The sequence below is a fragment of the Pipistrellus hanaki genome (assembly GCF_964339955.1).
Source record: "Pipistrellus hanaki genome assembly, chromosome: 2".
Taxonomy (NCBI): domain Eukaryota; kingdom Metazoa; phylum Chordata; class Mammalia; order Chiroptera; family Vespertilionidae; genus Pipistrellus; species Pipistrellus hanaki.
The window spans coordinates 198,806,028-198,826,160 of record NC_140504.1 but is presented as its reverse complement, the minus strand read 5'-3'; the positions used below and the strand labels follow the sequence as shown (position 1 = coordinate 198,826,160).

Below are 20,133 nucleotides of genomic sequence, written 5' to 3'. Positions count from 1 at the left end.
GAGGGGGGAAGTGGGAGGGGGAAAGGGGAAGGGGGGAGGGGGGAAGGTTAGGGGAGGGAGGGAGGGGGAGGGGGGAGTGGAGCAGAGCGGGAGGCAGCCCTCTGGAGGGGAGCCTGGGAGGGGGCCAGGGCTCTTTGGGGCTCCCTCCCCCTCTGCTCACCATCCACTAGCAGATCCCGCCCCCCCCCCTCGCTTTTGTTCAAGTGAGAGAATTTGGGGAACCAGGAAAAAACGTGGTTTTTATTTTCAAAACTGGAACCAATTATCGCCGGGGTTAGTTAACATGCCCAGCGTGCAGAGACCGGCCCGGACGGAGGGGCCAGGGCCGCCGGGGGCTGAGGGGAGGAAGGGGTGGCTGACCCCACACGGTGCCCACACTCCCCCACGCCCCTCACACCACAGCTCGGCCCGTGGCTCAGGGCGGCTCCGGGCCAGGCCGGCGGGAGGGGACCGTGGGCCGGGCCCTCGGGGGTCGCTGCCACTCCTCAGAGGATGTGACCGAGGACAGGCCACTCCGGGGCCCACACACACACACGCACACACACACACACCACACACACGCACACACACAGGGACCCACAGCCCAGCCGCAGCCCGGTCCGGCCCCAGGGCTGTGCTTCCGACGGAACCCCCCTCTGGCAGCCGGAAAGAGCCGGTCCTCCGAGCACCGCTCGCCCACCTGCCCCCTAAGGACGGCCCGAGAGGAGGCGCGGCCCATCCGGCCACCCAGCCTGCTCCGGGTGGGCACCGTGGGCAGCCCAGACAGGCGAGCGGGGACCCAACCACCGGGAGTCCATCCCCTCCCCAACCCCACCCCCCGGACACGGAGCCCAGCTCAGACAGAAGCTCCGGAGCCATCGGAGCGGCAGCTGCCGGCACCTCCCGCACCCTGCCCTCGGCCGGGCGCTGGGCGGGCACCGCTCGTGAACACGCAGGACCAGCCACGGTGCAGGCTCCCCTCCTCCAGCGGGGCTCCCGCCCCCACAGCTTCCTGGTCCCGGCTGCCGCTGGGCGTCCGGAGCGTGGACGCTCCGCTCAGGATGCCGGCCGCCGTCCACCCGCCGTCCACCCGGAAGGAGCCCGGGCTCCCAGGGGCCAGTTCAAAGCCCCGGAAACCCGGGAGTGCGGGCGTGGGGCGGCGGGCCCTGCGCCCGTTCCCACGGGGCCTGAGAGCCAGCTCCCGCCCCGTCAGCTCCTGCCAGCCCCGAGCCAGCCCCCAGCACCGCGGCCACCGGCGCTCACGGAGCTCCTGGCGGCTCCTCCCGCGGGCGCGCCCGGATGGAAACGCCGCCCCCACCTTCTCTGCGCCGTCCGACCGAGCGCCCGCTGGCATCTCCCCAGACTCGGTCTTCAGGGGGTCAGGCCGCGGCGCCCGTGCGCTGCCATCTCCTCCCGCCGCGGCCCAGGGAGGTCCCGGCCCCCCTCCGACACCGAGGACATGGAGCTCAGAGACCCTGGGCCGAGCCGTCCTGACCGCCCGGGGACCCCGCGGTCCCTGCCCGTCCCTGCGCTGCTGTCCACCCACAGGGGGCGCGGTCCAACGGGGGCCCTAAGTGATGGGCGCAGAGGCGTCTGAGTCACCCCTCCTCCCACAACCCCGTGGGCTGGGGGGAGGGCATTGGAGAATGACAGTCACCCAGGCTCTCGGTGCCCCCACCCACACGGGCCCCGCCCTCGGCCTGAGCCCGGAGCCGGCGGAGGCGCACTCACCATACTGGCAGCGGGCGCCTGGAAGCCGGGGGCACAGCGGCACCGCGGGGCGGAGCCGGGCACGCAGCTGCCGCCGTGAAGGCAGAGGCTGGCGCCGCACTCGGCTGCGGAGAGAGGAGAGGAGGCCGTGAGCCCGCCTGCAGGACCGTCCCGGGGCCCCCACCACAAAGCACCCATGGGAGAGGCTCAGGCGTGGAAGGGACCCAGGCCTCCCACCGCAGCCGGGACCACCCGAGGACTGAGCCCCCAAACCGGAGGTCACTGGTCCCAGCTCTGCTTCCTGGCTCACACACTGCCCCCTATGGCCGCATGTGGTCAAGGTCCGGTGGACCCTCTGGTGGCTTTCCACCACAGCGCCCCCCGACGGACCAAAGCACTTAGGGGGCAGCAGCTCGTTTCACGGCCCCTCCCGCGAAAGGGTGAGAGCAGCCACCCATCCCACCACCTTCCTCACCTCCACGTCCCTCAGAGACACTCAGATGTGGAGTAAATGCTGCTGAGTGATGAACGAGTGGATAAGCGAATGAGTGAGTGAGTGAATGAATGAGTGAATGAATGAATGAGTGAATGAATAAATGAATGAGTGACTGAGTGAATGAATGAATAAATGAATAGTGAATGAATGAATAAATGAGTGAGTGAATGAGTTAATGAATGAGTGAATGGATGATGGGTGAATGAGTGAACAAATGAGTGGGTGAACGAGTGAGTGAATGAAAGTAAAGAAATGAATGAATGAGGAAATGAATGAGTGAATTAGTGAGTGATCAAGTGAATGGATGAGTGAGTGAATAAATGAGTCAATGAATGAATGAGTGAATGGATGAGTGAGTGAGTGAATGGATGAGTGAATGAGTGAATGAGTGAATGGATGAGTGAATGAGGGAGGGAATGATGAGTGAATGGGTGAGTGAATGAGTGAGTGAATGAGAGAGGGAGGGAATGAATGAGGGAATGAATGAGGAAGGGAATGAATGAGGGAGGGAATGAATGAGGGAGTGAATGAGTGAATGGATGAGTGAATGAGTGAATGAATGAGGGAGGGAATGATGAGTGAATGAGTGAAAGGATAAGTGAATGAGTGAATGAATGAGGGAGGGAATGATGAGTAAATGGATGAGTGAATGAGTGAATGGATGAGTGATTGAGTGAATGAATGAGGGAGGGAATGATGAGTGAATGGATGAGTGAATGAGTGAATGGATGAGTGATTGAGTGAATGAATGAGGGAGGGAATGATGAGTGAATGGATGAGTGAATGAGTGAATGGATAAGTGAATGAGTGAATGAATGACGGAGGGAATGATGAGTGAATGAGTGAATGAATGAGGGAGGGAATGATGAGTGAATGAGTGAATGAGTGAATGGATAAGTGAATGAGTGAATGAATGAGGGAGGGAATGTTGAGTGAATGGATGAGTGAATGGATAAGTGAATGAGTGAATGAATGAGGGAGGGAATGTTGAGTGAATGGATGAGTGAATGAGTGAATGAATGAGTGAATGAATGAGGGAGGGAATGATGAGTGAATGGATGAGTGAATGAGTGAGTGGATGAGTGAATGAATGAGGGAGGCAATGAATGAACTGAGGGCAGGCAAGGCTGCGGGAGAGTCACTGTCCAGAGCTCCGGGGGCGGTTGCCGGATGCAGACTGGGGTGCCGGGCAGCAGGCCCACACCGAGCGAAAGGAGAGCAGAGAGCACCGAGCTGAGCCCCGACGGAAGGTGCGGCTGGGCCCGGCTGGGCCCGGCTGGGGCGGCCAGCTCGCCCGTTCCCACGGGGCGGGGCGGGGGACTGGCCCGAACGGAAAAGGGAAAGTGAGCGCAGAGGCAGGAAGGCAGAGGGCGGCCAGGCCGCCGGGCAGGGAGAACCAGGCTGCTGATGCTGAGGCCATGGGCGCGGTGGATGGGCTGATCCAGGGGCCGGGTGGGCGGTGGCCGAGACCGCACCAAGCACCTATGGCCTCACCTTCCCTCCCTCCGCCGGGACCTCTTCCCCAGGCAGCCCCAGGCCGCGCCCAGTCACCCGGCCGCCGTGCGAGGGCAGGGGGCAGGCCTCCCCGGGCCCCACAGAGCAGGCTCTGCGCCCCATCCCTCGTCTTTCTCCGGAGTTTCCCACCGCCTGCATGCCATTTATCCCTCCCCCCGCCTGCCTCTCCACAGGACGAGGCCCCGAGAACAGGGGTGCTGGTCTCTGCTCACCGGCGCCCTCACCCTGACCGGCGCCTGCACAGCGCCTGCACAGCAGCCGTGGACTCTGCCAGGCATCACCTGGCCTGCGCTTCCCAGCTGTGCTGGGACACTGTCCCATTGTCTCATTCACTCCTTCCTTCTCAGAGAACTCCTGGAACACACCACCCTCTGTCTCCCGACTGTGCTCATTAGCACAACAAAGGCTCTGAGAAGTCCTGCAGGGACTGCTTACCCCGCTGTGGGAGTGCTTCCTGGACGCAGGCCCCTCCTTCCCCAGGCCCCTCGCATGCACCCCTGGAGCTGGCTCGGCACCCCTCCTCCCCGCCACCCCTCATCCCCAGCAGCCCCCATTCCTGCACCCCCCCATCCCTGCACCCCCCATCCCAGCACCCCCCATCCCAGCACCCTCCATCCTGAGCACCCCTCCATCCTGAGCACCCCTCCATCCCAGCACCCCCCCATCCCCAGCACCCCCCATCCCAGCACCCCTCCATCCCCAGCACCCCCCATCCCAGAACCCCTCCATCCCAGCACCCCCCACCCCTCCATCCCCAGCACCCCCTCCATCCCTGCACCCCCCATCCCGCACCCCCCATCCCAGCATCCCCCCACCCCTCCATCCCCAGCACCCCTCCATCCCTGCACCCCCCATCCCCGGCACCCCCCCATCCCAGCACCCCCCACCCCTCCATCCCTGCACCCCCCATCCCAGCACCCCTCCATCCCAGCACCCCCCCACCCCTCCATCCCCAGCACGCCTCCATCCCGGCACCCCCCATCCCTGCACCCCCATCCCTGCACCCCCCCATCCCTGCACCCCCCCATCCCAGCACCCCCCATCCCGGCACCCCCCCATCCCAGCATCCCTCCATCCCGCTGCCTCCCTCCGCAGCCTTCCCACCCGGGCTGAGCCAGCCACACGGAGTCAGGGCTGTGTCCACCCCAGGGTATGTGTGCGGGGCCTGGGGGTACAGCTGCTCCCCTTGTTCTTGGAGGAGGGGGAGCCGGGACCCAGGGCTGCTCTGGCTGAAACACCCTGAGGGGCCAGCAAAATCTGTTGTCCAGCCTCGTCAGCCTGGCTCAGGGGTTGAGCACTGACCTATGAACCAGAAGGTCAGGGTTCGATTCCCAGTCAGGGCTCATGCCCGGGTGACAGCTCGATCCCCCAGTGTGGGGCGTGCAGGAGGCAGCCGATCGGCGATTCTCTCTCCTCATTGATGTTTCTCTCTCTCCCGCTCCCTTCCTCTCTGACATCAGTAAAAGTATGTTTTTAAAAACCTGTTAGCCAGCTGGGACAGAGGTGGCGATCAGATCCGCGGAGCAGGGACACGTGAACCCCAACAGCAGAGGGTCGGTGCCCCCGGGCGTGTGTGCGAGGCCACTGTGCCGGGAGGCCGGCCGCACAACACGGCCGCCCAGGGAGCACCTTTCATTCCAGTCACCCCCCGGTCACCTTGCTGCCCAGGGCCTCTCCGAGGAGCCTCAACACCATGATGAGCTTCCTGCTATTTTCTCTCCTCGGACCCCAGGCCTTCTCCCCGCCCGGCTCGGCAACGCCGGCCCGGCACCGGCACCACCGACCCAGCACCAGCACCGCCGGCCCGGCACCAGCACCGCCGGCCCGGCACCAGCACCACGGGCACCAGCATCGCCGGCACCAGCATCGCCGGCCCGGCACCAGCACTGCCGGCACCAGCACCACCGGCCCGGCATCACCAGCACCAGCACCGCCGGCCTGGCACCAGCACCACCGGCCCGGCATCACTGGCACCTGCACCGCCGACCCAGCACCAGCACTGCCGGCACTAGCACCGCCGGCACCAGCACCACCGGCACCAGCACCGCCGGCATCAGCACCTCCGGCACCAGCACCACCGGCACCAGCACCGCCGGCACCAGCACCACCGGCCTGGCACCAGCACGCACACGCCTGCGCCTCCAGGCCCCGGGAACGGGGAAGCCACGTGGCAGGTGCAGGGGACGGGCAGCAGGTGTCAGCTGCTCCTGGGCCACCCGCCTGCACCGGCCTGACCACACGGAGAGCCTGGCCTGGGACAGAGAGAAGGGTCTGGAAGGGCTGGAGGGATGAGGGAGAGACAAGGGGAAGGCAGAGGGTAAGAACTGGGAGGGTGGAAGCAGAGCCGGCTGACCCAGCTCCCCCCCCTGCTGCCCACGTGGGCCCTTCACCAGCCTGGGGAGCCCAGGGAACTCTGAGCCCGATGCCCGTCGGCAGGGCAGCCAGGAGGGGCCAAGCAGCACCAGATGCCCCTGGGCAGCGCCGGCTCCTGCACCTGCTCGCTCGGCCACGAGGGCGTCTGAGCCAGAGCCGGAGGCAGAGGCAGGGCTGGCTCACGGCGGAAGCACTCCCAGCAGAGAGGCAGGGCAGCTCCAGACACCGCCAGCGGCCAGCACTGACCCCCCACTCTCCCGCCCCCATGTCCCCCTGCCTGCTCCACACCCGCTCCCGCCCTCACCTCCACCCCCACAGGTGCCCTCGTGGCCTGGCTCCGCGTCCCAGCCCCGGTGTCGGCCGGCAGCCTGCCTCCCCGTGACGCGGGCACCCCGGCCGGCACTGCCCGCGGCCCCTCTGCACCCAGCGCTCACAGCACAGCAGGTACTGGCGAGGGGGCGAGGCAGGGAGGGAAGGAGGGGCCAGCGCCCTCGGAGCCGAGCTGTGTCCGACTGGACAGCGAAGAACCAGCCGCAGCTCTGCAGCCTGTCAGCCCTGCAGCCTCGGACCCAGCCCCTCCGGGACCCCCCGCGGTGCTGCTGGACCCCAGATGGGACCGGGGGAGGGGGGGGCGCACCCACCCAGGGCGAGACCCGGCGACTGCCAGCCCGCCCCGGGCCCGACAGGACACACGGGCTTTTCCCGGAGACAGACAGAGCCCAAAGCCCAGACAAGTAAATGCCCCTAAACACGGGGTTTTAAAACTACCAGCCCAGGAGGCCAAGCTCCAAGTCCCGGATACACGTGGGGACCCCGTCGTGGGCACCCCATCCTGTGGGCACCCGTCCCGTGGGCACCCCGTTCCCGTGGGCACCCGTCCGTGGGCACCCCGTTCCCGTGGGCACCCTGTCCTGTGGGCACCTGTCCCGTGGGCACCTGTCCCGTGGGCACCTGTCCCGTGGGCACCCTTCCGTGGGCACCCCATCCCGTAGGGAACCCCGTCCCGTGGGCACTCTGTCCAGTGGGCACCCTGTCCCGTAGGGGACCCTGTCCCATGTCTCCTGGCAGATGTGACAACCTGGACCCCCAAGGCCAGGTCTAGTGACTGAGACCCTCATTTCCCCACCCCCCACCCTGCTGCCAGCCCAGCTCTCCCCTCTGGGAGGCCAGGCTGGCCGGGGAGGGGTGCCAGCCCAGGCCCCACCCCGGGATGAGGAACCTCAGGTTCTGCCATCCTCAGGGGGTTCAGGCCCCACCTGCCAAAACCCACATCCCCACTCCTACACCCACACCGCTGTACCCCATCCTGTGTCCCCAGCCTGCACCCCACCCCTGCAGGCTGGCCTCCCGGCTGCTCCTCCCACCCAATCCCGGACGGCCACTCCGAGAGCCGGGAGAAACCAGACACAGCCGGCTGCTGGGCACGCCAGGACCTGCCTGGTCCCGCCCCCGCCAGGAGCCCCCGCCGCGTCCCCGCCTCGTCCCTCCCGGGGGACAGGCCAGCCCCCCACTCAGCCCGGGGCAGGGACACAGCCCCCATCACTGTGGAGGCCAAGGAGCCCCCAGCGGAGCGGAGGGGGCCCGGCTCTGATGTCTGCCGGCCCCCACTCAACGGCCCCCTTTGTTCCCCGCCGCCAGGCCGGCCACAGCAGCCCCCGCGCTCTCAGACCGGACGGGGCGGCTGGGCGGACGCCCCCAGGGCAGCTGGCCAGCGTCCACCCGCCCTCCGCCCTCCGCCCCTCACTCCCTTCCGGAGAGTCATTCATTTCCTCTCCTGAGAAAACACCCTCCTCCCCCCCTCTTCTCCCCGCCCTGCAGGTCACCTCAGGTCCCTCACCCATGTGGCCGGAGGACGGCGGCGACACAGCCCCTGACGCCCGGTCCCGTCCCGGCCACCCAGCGAGGCCTGGACGTGGGGAGCCGGCCCAGCCCCTCACAGCACGGGTGCCTGTCAGTGTCAGGGTCACCAGGCGTCAGGCTGCCTCTCCGGGGGCGGGAGACGCTGGTGAGGCCAGGCAGCCTCCTGCGCGCGCCTCGGCCGTGAGCCCCACCCTTCCACGAAGCAGGGGGGTCCCAGCCGCCCACTGGGCCCGACGCCCCGACTCCAGCCCGGCCGCACCGCTCAGAGCCTCCGGCTCGTGCCTGCCTGCACCTGGCACCGCGCTCCCCACCGCTGCGTCCACCAGGAGTGGGGGTGCCGGCGTCGGGAGGCAGCGACTCCACTGGGCAGACAGGGCTGAGTCCAGGGCCCCGTGTCCCCGAGTCCAGGGCCCTGTGTGCAGCTCGGCCTTCTGGAGGCGGGATGTGGGCTCGGCGGTAGACACTGAGCCCGGACCAGGCTCAGAGAGCCCCTCCAGATGGTGCCAGCCCCAGCCGCCAGCTGCCTCCCGCCGGCCACATGGGCGCAGGGCGGTCCCAGCTCCTCCCGTGATCGCTGGGTCAAGAGGCGCTGGCAGGAGGCGTGGCTTGGACGCGGCTGGGGCAGCCCACCAGCTTCAGAAAACGGGGCGCTGCACCCCAGGCAGCTGAGGGGGGGAGGCGGGCAGTGCCAGGAGACGGGGCCCTTCGGAGGCAGGTCTGGTGTCCGCAGGGGGCACAGGAGGGGCACTCACCGGAGAGGCAGCCCTGGTCGCCGGGCTGCTGGCTCCACCCCGGGCAGCATCTGAGCACGGGCTGGGCCTCCATGGCGTACACCTGCCTGTAGGCCGTGAAGTAGACGGTTCTAGAAGAGACGGGAGGAGGGCCACGCTGGCGCATCTCACCCACTGCATCCGGCTGTCACCACCCCTCCCCGACCCCGCGCATGTGTGCGTGTGTGCACACATACTCACACACACACCGCACACACATACACACACCATGCACACACACACTGCACACACATACACACCCCGCACGCACACACACACATACACACACCGTGCGCGCACACACACCACACACGTTCACACACGTATACTCGTGCACACATGCTCAAACATACGTGCACACACAGGCACACATCTCTCTCGCACACCACACACACACACATACATAGATACACACACACGTGCGCGCGCACACATACATGCACTACAGTCTCTCAATTGGCCAGCTCACGCGGGAGCAGGTGGGAGGCCTGGGTCCGAGGCAGCCCGGGGTGCAGGCCACAGCACTCGGCCCAGATGGCCTACGCCCCTCCCCCGCGGCAGCCCCAGCTCCGGCTGGTGCCAGGCACCTGCGGGGGGGCATCGGGTCTCACTCGGAAGGTCTCGGAGGGCTGGGGGGGTCAGTCTCCAGAGCTCAGCTCAGGAGCAAGACCCGCTTCCACAATGGCCCCAGTTCTGGCGGGCCGTGCGTGGCAGTGCCCATCCGGCCCCAGGCTCTCAGCCACAGGCTCACCACGGAGCCCACAGCCCGCGCTGGGCCCACAGGGAGGCCCTCACCACTGGAGGAGGGTGTGCTGAGCGGACGGGCTGCCAGGAGGAGCTCCCACGTAACAGAGTGCGCTCGGTGCACGGGCCGGGGGGAGGGGTGCAGAGGGCTTACGGGTGGGGGCAGCCTGGGGGCCGGAGTGGCCTCGGTCCCCGGCTGGTTCCTCCTCAGACGTGGGGTGCGGCCTTCACGAAGGCTGAGAACTGGGGAGCTCCAGGCTGGGCCCCGGGAACCCAGCCAGCCCGGCAGCCTGCCCGCCCGGCCTTGCCCTGTCTCTGCCATCCATGGCCCGGGGGCAGGCATCTTGGTGGAACAGCCAGTGGGCACCCACGCCCAGCCAGGGGCACCCCCTGGGCCACAGCCTGGAGCAGAGGCCGGGGGGAGGCGGAGGGGGCCTGGCCCACACAGCACCCCACCCAGCGGCACCCGCACCCCGGGGTCCTATCCCAGCTCCTCAGCTGGGCCTCGGGCATCAGGAGGGTCTCTGCCCACCCACAAAGCCCATTCCTGCTTCTCCAGAGGGTGGGCACCCGGGCACCACCCTGGCTCCCCCTCCCCCAAACCTCCCCCTCACTGCTGACCGCAAGACAGAGGCCCCCTGCCCCTGCCCACCCCACCTGTCTCTTACCGCTTGTGCTGGCTGAGCCGTACCCCCAGAGTCTAGGCCCCCCCCCAGAACTGGGATGTGACCTCATCTGGAGACAGGCCTTGGCAGGGCCACCGAGTCCAGACGAAGCCACACTGGCCCCAGGTGGTCCTGGGTCCCACAACCAGGGTCCTTATGGAAGAGGGAACGGGCACAGACAGGGGACCCCGGAGCCGGGCCGGTGGGAGGCAGCCGCCAGCCCAGGACCTCGGCTGACGGCCATGCCACAGGGCCGGGAGAGGCCTGACCGGGCTCCCGTCCAGCCTCCAGAGGGACCCCCACCCGGTCAGGGGGCTTCCAGCTGCAGGCCCGAGTGCGCCCGTGGTCTCAGCGCCCGCCTGTCACCACCTGTTACAGCAGCGGCAGCGGTGGCCACTCGGTGCCCAGCACTCAGGTCCCCTGGTGGGAAGGGCCCGGGTCTGTGTGGCCTGGGCACGCGGGTGTGGGTGCAGGAGGGACAGGAGGGGGGCAGGGAGGACGAGACAGGGAGGTACCGAGAGGAGGGGACTGGCCGGCAGCCTGAGCCTTCGGGCAGCGCCCCTCCCGGCTCCCACCATGGTCACCGCGGGGAGGAAGGTGACCAGCCAGAAGCCACGGGGTCAAGGGCCCTTGAGCCGGGAGCGGCCGGAGGGCTGGGCTGCGGTAAACAAAGGCCGCTCCGGGGTGCTGGGCTCGGCAGCCTGGGAGCCGGTGGCCCCGGGGGCCTGGACCCCACAATCAGGCTGCTTCCAGGAAGCCAGTGGGTGCTGCCGGCGGCGGGGTTGGGGGATGGGGGGTCTGCCTGTCCCGCCTGGAGGACAGGAACCCCTGTGCCGGCGGGGACCCCGCAGCGGGACGGTTTGGACTTCCGTCGTAAATATTTATCCTCTCCCGGGCTACGTGCAGGGCCGCGCGCCTCCGGGAAGCCCCGCTGACCCGGCCATCGGCCACCTCCACCCTCCCGATGTCCCCTGCAGACAGGCCTCGGCCTGCAGCCCAGGCCCCCGAGAGCGGACCCCTCACTCCCCTGCAGCTCACAGGGGACCCTAACGGCTCCGGCCGCCACCAGGGAGCCAGCCCACGGGACTCCTGTCACAGGAGGAGGGGACCGCCAGGCTGGAGCCCAGCCTCCCCCTACAGCCACCGGACCCCCGGCCGCAGCACGGGGTACCCCTATAGGGCCTGTGGCAGGGCCTGGGCCAGGGCCTGTGGGAGGCCTGCCTGTGGGCTCTGTGTCCCGAGCACCCGCTTTCCCCTCCCTCCCTCCTTCCTTCCTCTCTCCCTTCCTTCTTTCCTTCCTTCCTTCCTGCACCCCACTGAGGGGCAGCCCTTTCCCAGCCTGGCGCTCCCTCCGGGTGGCTGTGCCGCTGAGGCCCGGGGGGCTGAGGCTCCTGGGGCTGAGGCCTGTCGGGGAAGCGCTCTGAGGTGCTGGAAGTGGGTGGAGGAGGCGGCCCGGATGGGGTGAGGGGGGGCAGGGGGCTCAGGGGCTTCCCAGGGACCTCCTGAGAATGCAGGGGGTAAAGGGGGAGATGAGGGGGGCAGGGGGTGAGCCAGCAGCACGGCCTCTGTGTGGGCAGCAATCTCAGCCTTCCGGGGGGGCCTGACACGGGCACACAGGAGCCCCAGGGGGAGGCGGCTGGGCCCCCAGAACCGGGCGCTGGTTAGAGGAAGCCCTACAGGACCCTGGCGGGGGCGGGGGGACACAGCGGCGGGACTCTGCCATCTGGAGCGGGTGCCAGGGCAGCCCTGGGTGGAGCCGGCCACCGACGGCTGCCCCACCATGGCTGCTCCCTGGGGCCCTGGGACTGCACGTGGGACTGCACGTGGCGGAGACCAGAGGAGCCGGTTCTGCCCGGGCCTCCTGAGCCGTCCCAGGAAACCCCGGCTCGGAACAGACCCCTTCCGGCCACACGGACATGAGGACACCCGGCAGCTCCCAGCACCGGGGGGCCTTCCCCGGGGCCCCGGAGGCTCGGCTCCTGCTGCCAGCACCCAGGCCGGGCCCGGAGGAATGGTGCGGCCCACTGCACCGCCTGCACACACACTGCACCACTGCACACACACTGCACCGCCTGCTCACACTGCACCACCTGCACACACTGCACCGCCTGCTCACACTGCACCACCTGCACACACTGCACCGCCTGCACACGCACTGCACCACCAGCACACACTGTGCCGCCTGCACACGCACTGTGCCGCCTGCACACGCACTGCACCACTGCACACGCACTGTACCACTGCGCGCACACTGCACCTCCTGCACACACACTGCACCGCCTGCACACACACTGCACCACTGCGCACACACTGTACCGCCTGCACACACACTGCACCGCCTGCACACACACTGCGCCACCTGCACATGCACTGTGCTATTGCGCACACACTGTACCACTGCACACACACTGCACCACCTGCACACACACTGCACCGCCTGCACACACTGTACCACCTGCTCACACTGCACCACTGCACACACACTGCACCACTTGCACACACACTGCACCACTGCACACACACTGCACCGCCTGCACACACTGTACCACCTGCTCACACTGCACCACTGCGCACACACTGCACCACCTGCACACACTGCACCGCCTGCACATGCACTGCACCACCTGCACACGCACTGCGCCGCCTGCACACGCACTGCACCACCTGCACACAGTGACGCCTGCACACGCACTGTGCCGCCTGCACACGCACTGCACCACTGCACATGCACTGCACCGCCTGCACACACTGCACCGCCTGCACACGCACTGCGCCGCCTGCACATGCACTGTACCGCTGCACACACACTGTGCCACCTGCACACGCACTGCGCCGCCTGCACACGCACTGCGCTGCCTGCACATGCACTGTGCCACCTGCACACCCACTGCGCGGCACGCACACGCACGGGGGCAGATCTGGGGACAGGTGAGGGCCCAGGGCTCCTCGGGCATGTCCCTCATGGGGGGTGGGGGGGCCACACCCCATGCTGTAGGGTAGGGTTGTCGAACTCAATCAGAGAAGGGGCCAAAATCTAAAATCCAGCCTAAATCGCGGGCCGAATGGTTTACTGAACAGTCATAAACTGACAATGTCATAAACTGTCAGCCGAGTGCAATGATGACAGCGCGGTGCGGGCCACATTGCAAGGCCTGGCGGGCTGGATTTGGCCCTCAGGCCTTGTGTTTGACATATGTGCTGTAGGGTGTCCAGCCGCACCCCTGCCTCCACCTGCAGGCCACTGCAGCCGTGTCCCCCCAGCTCCAGCCACCACAGACTGTCCCCAGCCCACCCAGGTTCCGGGAGGGAGGGGCCAGTCGCCTGCCCCGGGAACCGCTGGCAGCTTCGTGGACCCCTCGCTCTGCTCCGGACTCACAGCAGGTGGACATTTAAACGAGGCTGCGGGCAGGGGCCCCAGAGCCCCCGGCACAGCAGCTTCAAAAGACTCCCCCACCCCGTGCAGGAGCCCCCCCAAACCTCCGAGGGGCTGGGTGCCACACCCATCAACGCATTCAGTGCCACCTCCCCCACTGCCCAACCGGAGCCCCCTCTTCCCCGTCCCCCCTTCTCTCTCCCCCCCTGCAACGGGGGCCCAGCGGGATGGAGGGAAGAGGAGGGAGAGGCGTGCACAAAGCCGCTCCCCACATTTGGTTTTGAAATAAAATCTTGAGCAACAGAAGGTTTCACACCGGCCCGGGCACGAGGCCAGGGTCAGTCCAGCGGGAACGCACAGGCTGGGCCCGGTGCCCACCTCCCCGCGGCCACACCCTCCCCACGGGTCCCCCCTCCCCCACCGGTCCCCCCCTCCTACCAGGTCCCCATCCCCACCGCCCAGAGGACAGCTGTGCTCCAGCCTCAGCCCTGGGGGGCAGGGGGTGAGGGGTGGGGGGCCTTGGCCTCAGGCAGACGAGGGGCTGGGGGCACAGGTGGCCCCGGCGCCAGGACCACCCCCGCCCGGCCACCCCGCTCCCCACGGCCCACGTACCTGCGCTCGTGGCTCAGGCACCAGGCCTGCCGCCCGCAGCCCGGCTTCCAGACCGGCACCGCGCGGCTGAAGGCCCGCACGCAGGGCTGGCGGCGGCCCACCAGGGTCAGCTCCTGCTCGGCACACACGTGGGGCCTGGGGCAGAGGACGGGGTCAGTGGCTCTGCCCAACCCCTTCCCTAAGCCCCCCACCTCATTACCCCTCACCCACACTGTCTGCTGGCCCCGGGCCCCAGACCAGCACCTGCCCCGTCCAGGAGGAAGAGACAGGCCCCCCGCTATCCCTGCCTGCTGCAGACTCCAGGCCCCGGGGAGCAGGTGGCCACGGCACATCCGGGCTCAGGACAGGGGCCCAGGAGGGAGCTGGCTCTCCACACCGGCCCTGGGCGAGGGCCCCCTGGGCTCCCCACCACACGCCGACTCCCCGGGGTCACGGAGACAGGACTGTCCGGCAGAGGTCACCTGCACGGGGCCTGGGCTGCTTACATTTCTGGCCCGAAGGCCCCCGACCCAGAGGCTATGCCCTTTGCAGACCTCGGGGACCTCCCTTCCCTGGAGCACACGGCCCAGGGCGGGGGTCCCGGCCGTGGACTCGCCTGCCCTCCGCCTACCTGCGTGGCCCGGGTTCCTGGTGGCCCGTGGGTCCTGCGTGGCCCGGGGTCCTGGTGGCCAGGTGCCCCGCTCCTGGGGAGGAGCTGGACCGGAGCCCTGGCCCAGGCATGGGCCGCCCGCCCCTCCGGAGCCCCCGGCAGCCTTCCCGCCGGCAGGCCCGCCCCCGGGAGCCAGCGCTGGGCTGGGGCAGTCAGCGGCCCCCGTCCCGTCCCCCCTCCGGCTGGGCCCCGCTCCCCCGGCGCCAGCGCGGGCCCGGAGTCGTCTTTCAGCCGTCCGGCCCGACCCCTGCTTCCTGCCCATCCGGCCTGGACGCCGCCGGCCCTCGGACCCGGGCGCACGTGTCTGGCACAGAAACCGAGTCCGCGGCCCGTCTGGGGCCCCGCGACCCCACACCCCCTGCGCCCCGCCGGCCCCGTCCCCCCAGCCTCCTCCCCAGCCCCCTCCCGGTCCCCTCATCCCCCTCCCCGTCCCCCTCCCCTCCCCGGGCCGGCGCGGGAAGGAAGTGGACGGGCCGCTTCCTCTCTGCCCCTCCGAGCCGCTCCGGGCGGACCGCCTGGCCGGGACCCAGGCCCCTCACCTCGGGCGTCCGCCTGGCCGTCAGCCCCGGCGCGGAGGGAGCGGGGCGGGAAGGCGGAGACCGGGGGAGGGCCCCCGCTCCCCCCGGGCCCCCCGCCCCGGACCTCGGCTCACCCCCCGCCCCACCGAGCCCCCCGCCCAGCCCCGGACAAAGCCGCCCCCACTCACAGGCCGGGCCGCAGGCGGGGCAGGGCGCCCCCGGGCACCACGGCCAGCAGCAGCGCCAGCGCCTGGGCCACCGCGCGCCCGGCCGCCCGCGCCTCCGGGGGAGCGGGCATCGCGCCGGCCCCGCTCACAGGCCGCCCGGGCCCGCCCTCCGAGCCGCCGCCCGGTGCGCCATGCCCAGGGGCCGGGACAGGGAGCGCGGCCGCAGGTGCCCGCCGGTCCGCTGGGTCCGGAGCCCGAGCGCTGCAGGTGCCGGTCCGCTTCCCGCCGCCGGGGCCGAGCCTGCGCCTGGGTCTCCCCGCGCAAAGCGCCCGAGCCCGCCCGCCCCAGCCCCGCCCCCCGCCGGACCCCAGACTCGGCCCCGCCCCCAGTGCTCCCGGACACGCCCCCGGCCGCCCCAGCCCCGCCTCCCGCCCGCCTCCGGCCCGCCCCCGCTCCCCGCCGGACCCCAGACTCGGACACGCCCCACCGTCCCCCGCCCCGGCCACGCCCCCGGCCCCGGCCCGGCCCCGCCCACAGCCGGTCCTCAGACCCTTCCAGGCCGGCCTGCCCCGCCCCCGGTGCGCCCCGGCCCCTGGAGCTCCCCGCACTCCTCCGCTCCTCCGTTCAGAGCCCCGGCGGGGGCTCCCCTCTCCCGGGCAGAGGCTGCTCTCCGCGGGCCCGGACCCAGACTCCGTCCTCGGGGCAGTCCTCAGCCCCCTTCCCTCTTAGGTGCCAGGGGAAGCGGCCTTGGCTCGTCCTGCCCGATGCTCCCTCCCGTCACCCCGGCACCCATCCCCTCCGTGGTCCATGTCCTGGGTGGTGGGCGCCCTGCTCCCAGGTGCTGCAGGCGGACTCTGTCCTGGTTAATTCTCATCCGAGGACATTTTCCCGCTGATGTTTAGAGAGAGGGAGAGGGAGAGAGAAACATCCACGTGGGAGACGCATGTACAGGTTGTGTCCAGCGCGCACCCTGAGACCAGGGCCGGGGAACCTGCAACCAAGGTCCTTGCCCTTGACCGGAATCCAACCAGGACCTGTCAGTCCCCTGGCCGACGCTCTATCCACTGAGCCAAACAAGCTAGAGCTCTTTATAAAAATACTGTTTTATTGATTTCAGAGAGGAAGTGAGGAGAAAGAAATAGAAACATCGAGGAGGAGAGAGAATCTTCATTGGCTGCTGCTTGCACGCCCCCTGCTGGGGATTCTCCTGACCTGAGCCCTGACTAGGGATCGAACCGTGACCTCCGGGTTCATAGGTTCATAGGTCATAGGTCGTCCTCAATCCCCGAGCACCGGCTGCCGAGCCAGGACGCTTTAAACGGTTTGGGTTTGGAAATCACATGCTCCCGGGGGAGGGCAGGCGCCCACGGGCCCTGGGGCGGGCCAGTCCCCTCGGAAGGTCCCCAGAGGGACCTGCAGGCTGGTAGGCCCAAATGGGTGGCCAGGAGCTGGGCGCCCCATTGGTCACGTGCCGTTGCGGGGAGCCCGAGCCACCCCCTCCGCACGCCCCCTCCACCCGCCCCGCACGGAGCAGGCACGGGCAGCCTCTGCCCACCGGGCAGGGCTCTCCTCCTCCACCAGGTGTCCACGTGACCTGCAGGCTCCGGGGCCCCACCCTCCTGCAGACTGGGGCCCCTGTCCAGAGGCAGCGGAGGTGCCCCCCGTATCTGAGCCCTCCTTGCTGCAGGGGACGTCAGGGAGCTGCTGTCACCTGCAGTGTGGCCAGGACCCTGAGCCTTGGAAGCTGCAGATCCGGGGACTGAGCACGGGCCTGGCTCTGGGGACCTTCCCGTCACCCCCTACTGCGCTGCCCCTAAATCTGAGACCCCCTGACGCCGGGGGAGGCTGCCTCGGTCGCTCCGGCTGCCAACAGAACGCCACGCCGACAGCGGTTGGCAGGTGGGTCTGACCTGCTGAGGGCTCACCCAGGCTCTCAGACGGCAACCTTCTTGCTGTGCTCACCTGGCGGAGAGACAGACAGAGAGACGGACACAGACAGACGGCGCCTGGGTCTCTTCCTCCTCTCACCTGGCCCCTGGAGGGTGAGGGCCCCACCCTGATGACCTCATTTAACCTCAGTCACCTCCTTAGAGGCCCCAAACCCACACTCAGTCACGTTGGGACTCGGGGCTTCAGCACATGGGTTTGGGGGGGGCACAGCTCCAGCCACAGGTGTCACTGTCCCTGACATCCCAGATGCAGGTTAGCACCCTGCTCGCTGGCGCTCCCGTGCGACCTCGTGACCCCCCTGCTGGGTCCGGCTCTGAGGCCCCGGGCTGGGATCCCAGCGGCAGGGGCGGCCATGGAGGGCTCCAGACGCTCCCCGTCCTGAGCTCCAGCCACCGCATCTTCCAAAAACCCGCCTGGAGGCGGCTTTTCCGCATGCGCCTGTCCCACGTGGGACCCACCCGCTGTGAGCTCCGTGGTTCCTGCCACCCGCTGGGCGCCCCCGTGGCAGCTCTTCAACCGGAGAGGACCGCGTGGCCAGCGTGGTCCTGGCTGAGACACCGGGGAGGGGGGCCTCTGGATGCAGGCCTGTCACTGTCCACCCCCTGGTCCCCGGAGGCGGGAGAGGCTGCCCGCCATGCAGCTCCTCCAGGAGGCGAGCTCGGCCCACAGACCCCGCACACCGAGTGACCTTTCGCCAAAGGGAGCCACCGCCTGCACCCGGGCACCCGGGCATCCGAGCTCCCCAGCACCCGGCGCCCAGCAGCCCTGAGGTCTCACCTCGGGCTCCTGTTGGACCCCAACGTGCCCACGACCCGCTTCCACCAGAGACGGATGCCACAGGTGCCCCCCGCCCCATCCTGTGAAATGCTGACACCTGGGGGCTGAGATCGCACCCCTCCCACTGAGCCGCCCTCCGGATGGTCCGGCTTTATCCTGCAATGAGGGTCACCCCGCACTGAGGGTCACCCCGCACTGAGGGTCACCTCGCACTGCCCGGGCTCCGCTTGCGTGGACGACGCTGCCACCTGCCGGCCGGAGTGGGAACCGCCTCTCCAAAGCCCCGGGAAAGAAGCACCAAGAAGGACCCGTGCTGCGGTGGATGTGGGGTGCAGCCCATTTTGTGGGGATCTTTCTGAGCGCTGAGAGGTGCGGGTTGGGCTCCGGGTCAGGGCGCCTGCTGGGCCCCGTGGCAGGACGTGAGCCTGTTTTCTCGGGTCAGAGGCGGTCACACTGCTGCCCTGTGTTGGGAGCAGCGACCCTATTTGCAGCACTTAGAGGGTTAGGGTTAGGGTTAAGGACAGGGACAGGGGCAGGGTCCAGGTTAGGGTCAGGTCAGGGTCAGGATCAGGGTCAGGGTCAGGATCAGGGTCCAGGTTAGGGTCAGGGTCAGGAACAGCTGACACCGAGATGGCTCTGCACGTGGACCAGAGTGCAGAGCGCGCCACAGGCTGAACTCACTGAACCCTCCCAGCGCCCGTCCGCAGAAACCAGCATGAACCCGGAGCACCAGGAAAGCAGACGGAGGCTTGGAGAGCGTGTGTCCGAGTCCGTGGACAGGCGTGGGGCCGCTGATGCCACCCCGGCCAGCAGGCTTCCGCGCCCACGTGCTCAGGCCGTCACTGGGGGGTCCCTGGTTCTGCTCCGAGCCCCCGTGGTGCAGGGAGGCTCAGGAGAGGGCGAGCGGGCACCTCCAGCCCCACCGGCTCCGGAGCCCCACCCCGGTCGCCCCACGCAGACTGGGCATGGCAGGGCCAGCCAGAGGCCGCGCCGGTTTCTCGGATGGTCGGAGGGCTGGGCCCACGCTGTTACCTAAAAGGTGAAATAGAGAGGGCCAGAGACCAGGATGCCAGGACACAGGCTTTATTGAAGAGAAGGGTACCACTGCCGGCTGCTTCCAGAGAGAGCGGAAGAGAGTGAGGGCCGGGGTACAAGCACCTTAAGGGGAGGAGAGGGGGCGGGGCTGAGGGCACTCAGCACACGCTGATGGGTGGTTTCATGAAAGGCCTATGATTAGGGACCTAGGGACTTAGGAATGGAGGGCTCAGGGTATTTGGCAGGTGCTGATGGGTGGTTCAGTGCTCAGGGTGTCTGGCTGCAGGTGGGATTTACGTCCGTCCATCAATTGGAGGAAGGGAGGACCTATCATTACCTACATTCCTGCACTTGCACCGCACTCTGTAAGGGCTTTTTATTAGGAGGCAAGTACCCAAAACAGTCAGTACCACTTCAGTGCCCGGGCTGCCAATGCTGCCATCCAGGCAGGGAAGCGTGTGCCCTCCAGGACCTGCGGGGCGGGGGGAGGCTGGAAGAGCGGAGGCTGGAGGGGAGAGGGAGGCTGGAGGGGAGAGGGAGGCTGGAGGAGCGGAGGCTGGAGGAGCTGAGGCCGGGAGGGAGGGCCTTGAACGGTGCACCCACCCCGTGGGCCCCCGGGGCTGCACAGACTTTGGGGCTTCGCTAACCAGCAGAGCCTGCCAGGCGCTGGGCGGTCACTGGGGCGGCGGCCTGGCACAGGCGCCCACACACCGGGGGGCCGTGCCTGTGAAGGAGGGAGGCCCAGTGCGCCCTGCGCGGAGGGCTCCGGCCGTTTCCTGAGGAGGGGGCGGTGCGGGGCAGGTGATCACAGGACCGGGCGGCGGGCGGAGCAGCCCTGCTGGACACTGTCCTCGGGGGCCGGAGACGGGGCTGCAGGACGGACGCGGGCGATGGGATTCAGGCGGCGGCAGCGGACGCCCGCGGGGCAGCGCGGGGAGGG

At 68.6% G+C, this 20,133-nt stretch overlaps 1 protein-coding gene across 1 annotated transcript in view; it reads right to left on the bottom strand.

Annotated features, from left to right (window-relative positions):
• The window catches only part of MEGF6 (multiple EGF like domains 6), a 60,628-nt gene extending 45,028 nt beyond the window's left edge, over positions 1 to 15,600 (bottom strand). Inside the window, exons 1-3 of the mRNA XM_084875730.1 lie at positions 15,453 to 15,600; positions 14,098 to 14,232; positions 8,686 to 8,795 (exon numbers count right to left, since the gene is read on the bottom strand). Coding sequence (XP_084731856.1) covers positions 8,686 to 8,795; positions 14,098 to 14,232; positions 15,453 to 15,562 — 355 coding nt within the window. The 5' untranslated portion in view covers positions 15,563 to 15,600. The remainder of the gene's footprint in view (positions 1 to 8,685; positions 8,796 to 14,097; positions 14,233 to 15,452) is intronic.
• Positions 15,601 to 20,133: the final 4,533 nt, after the last annotated feature.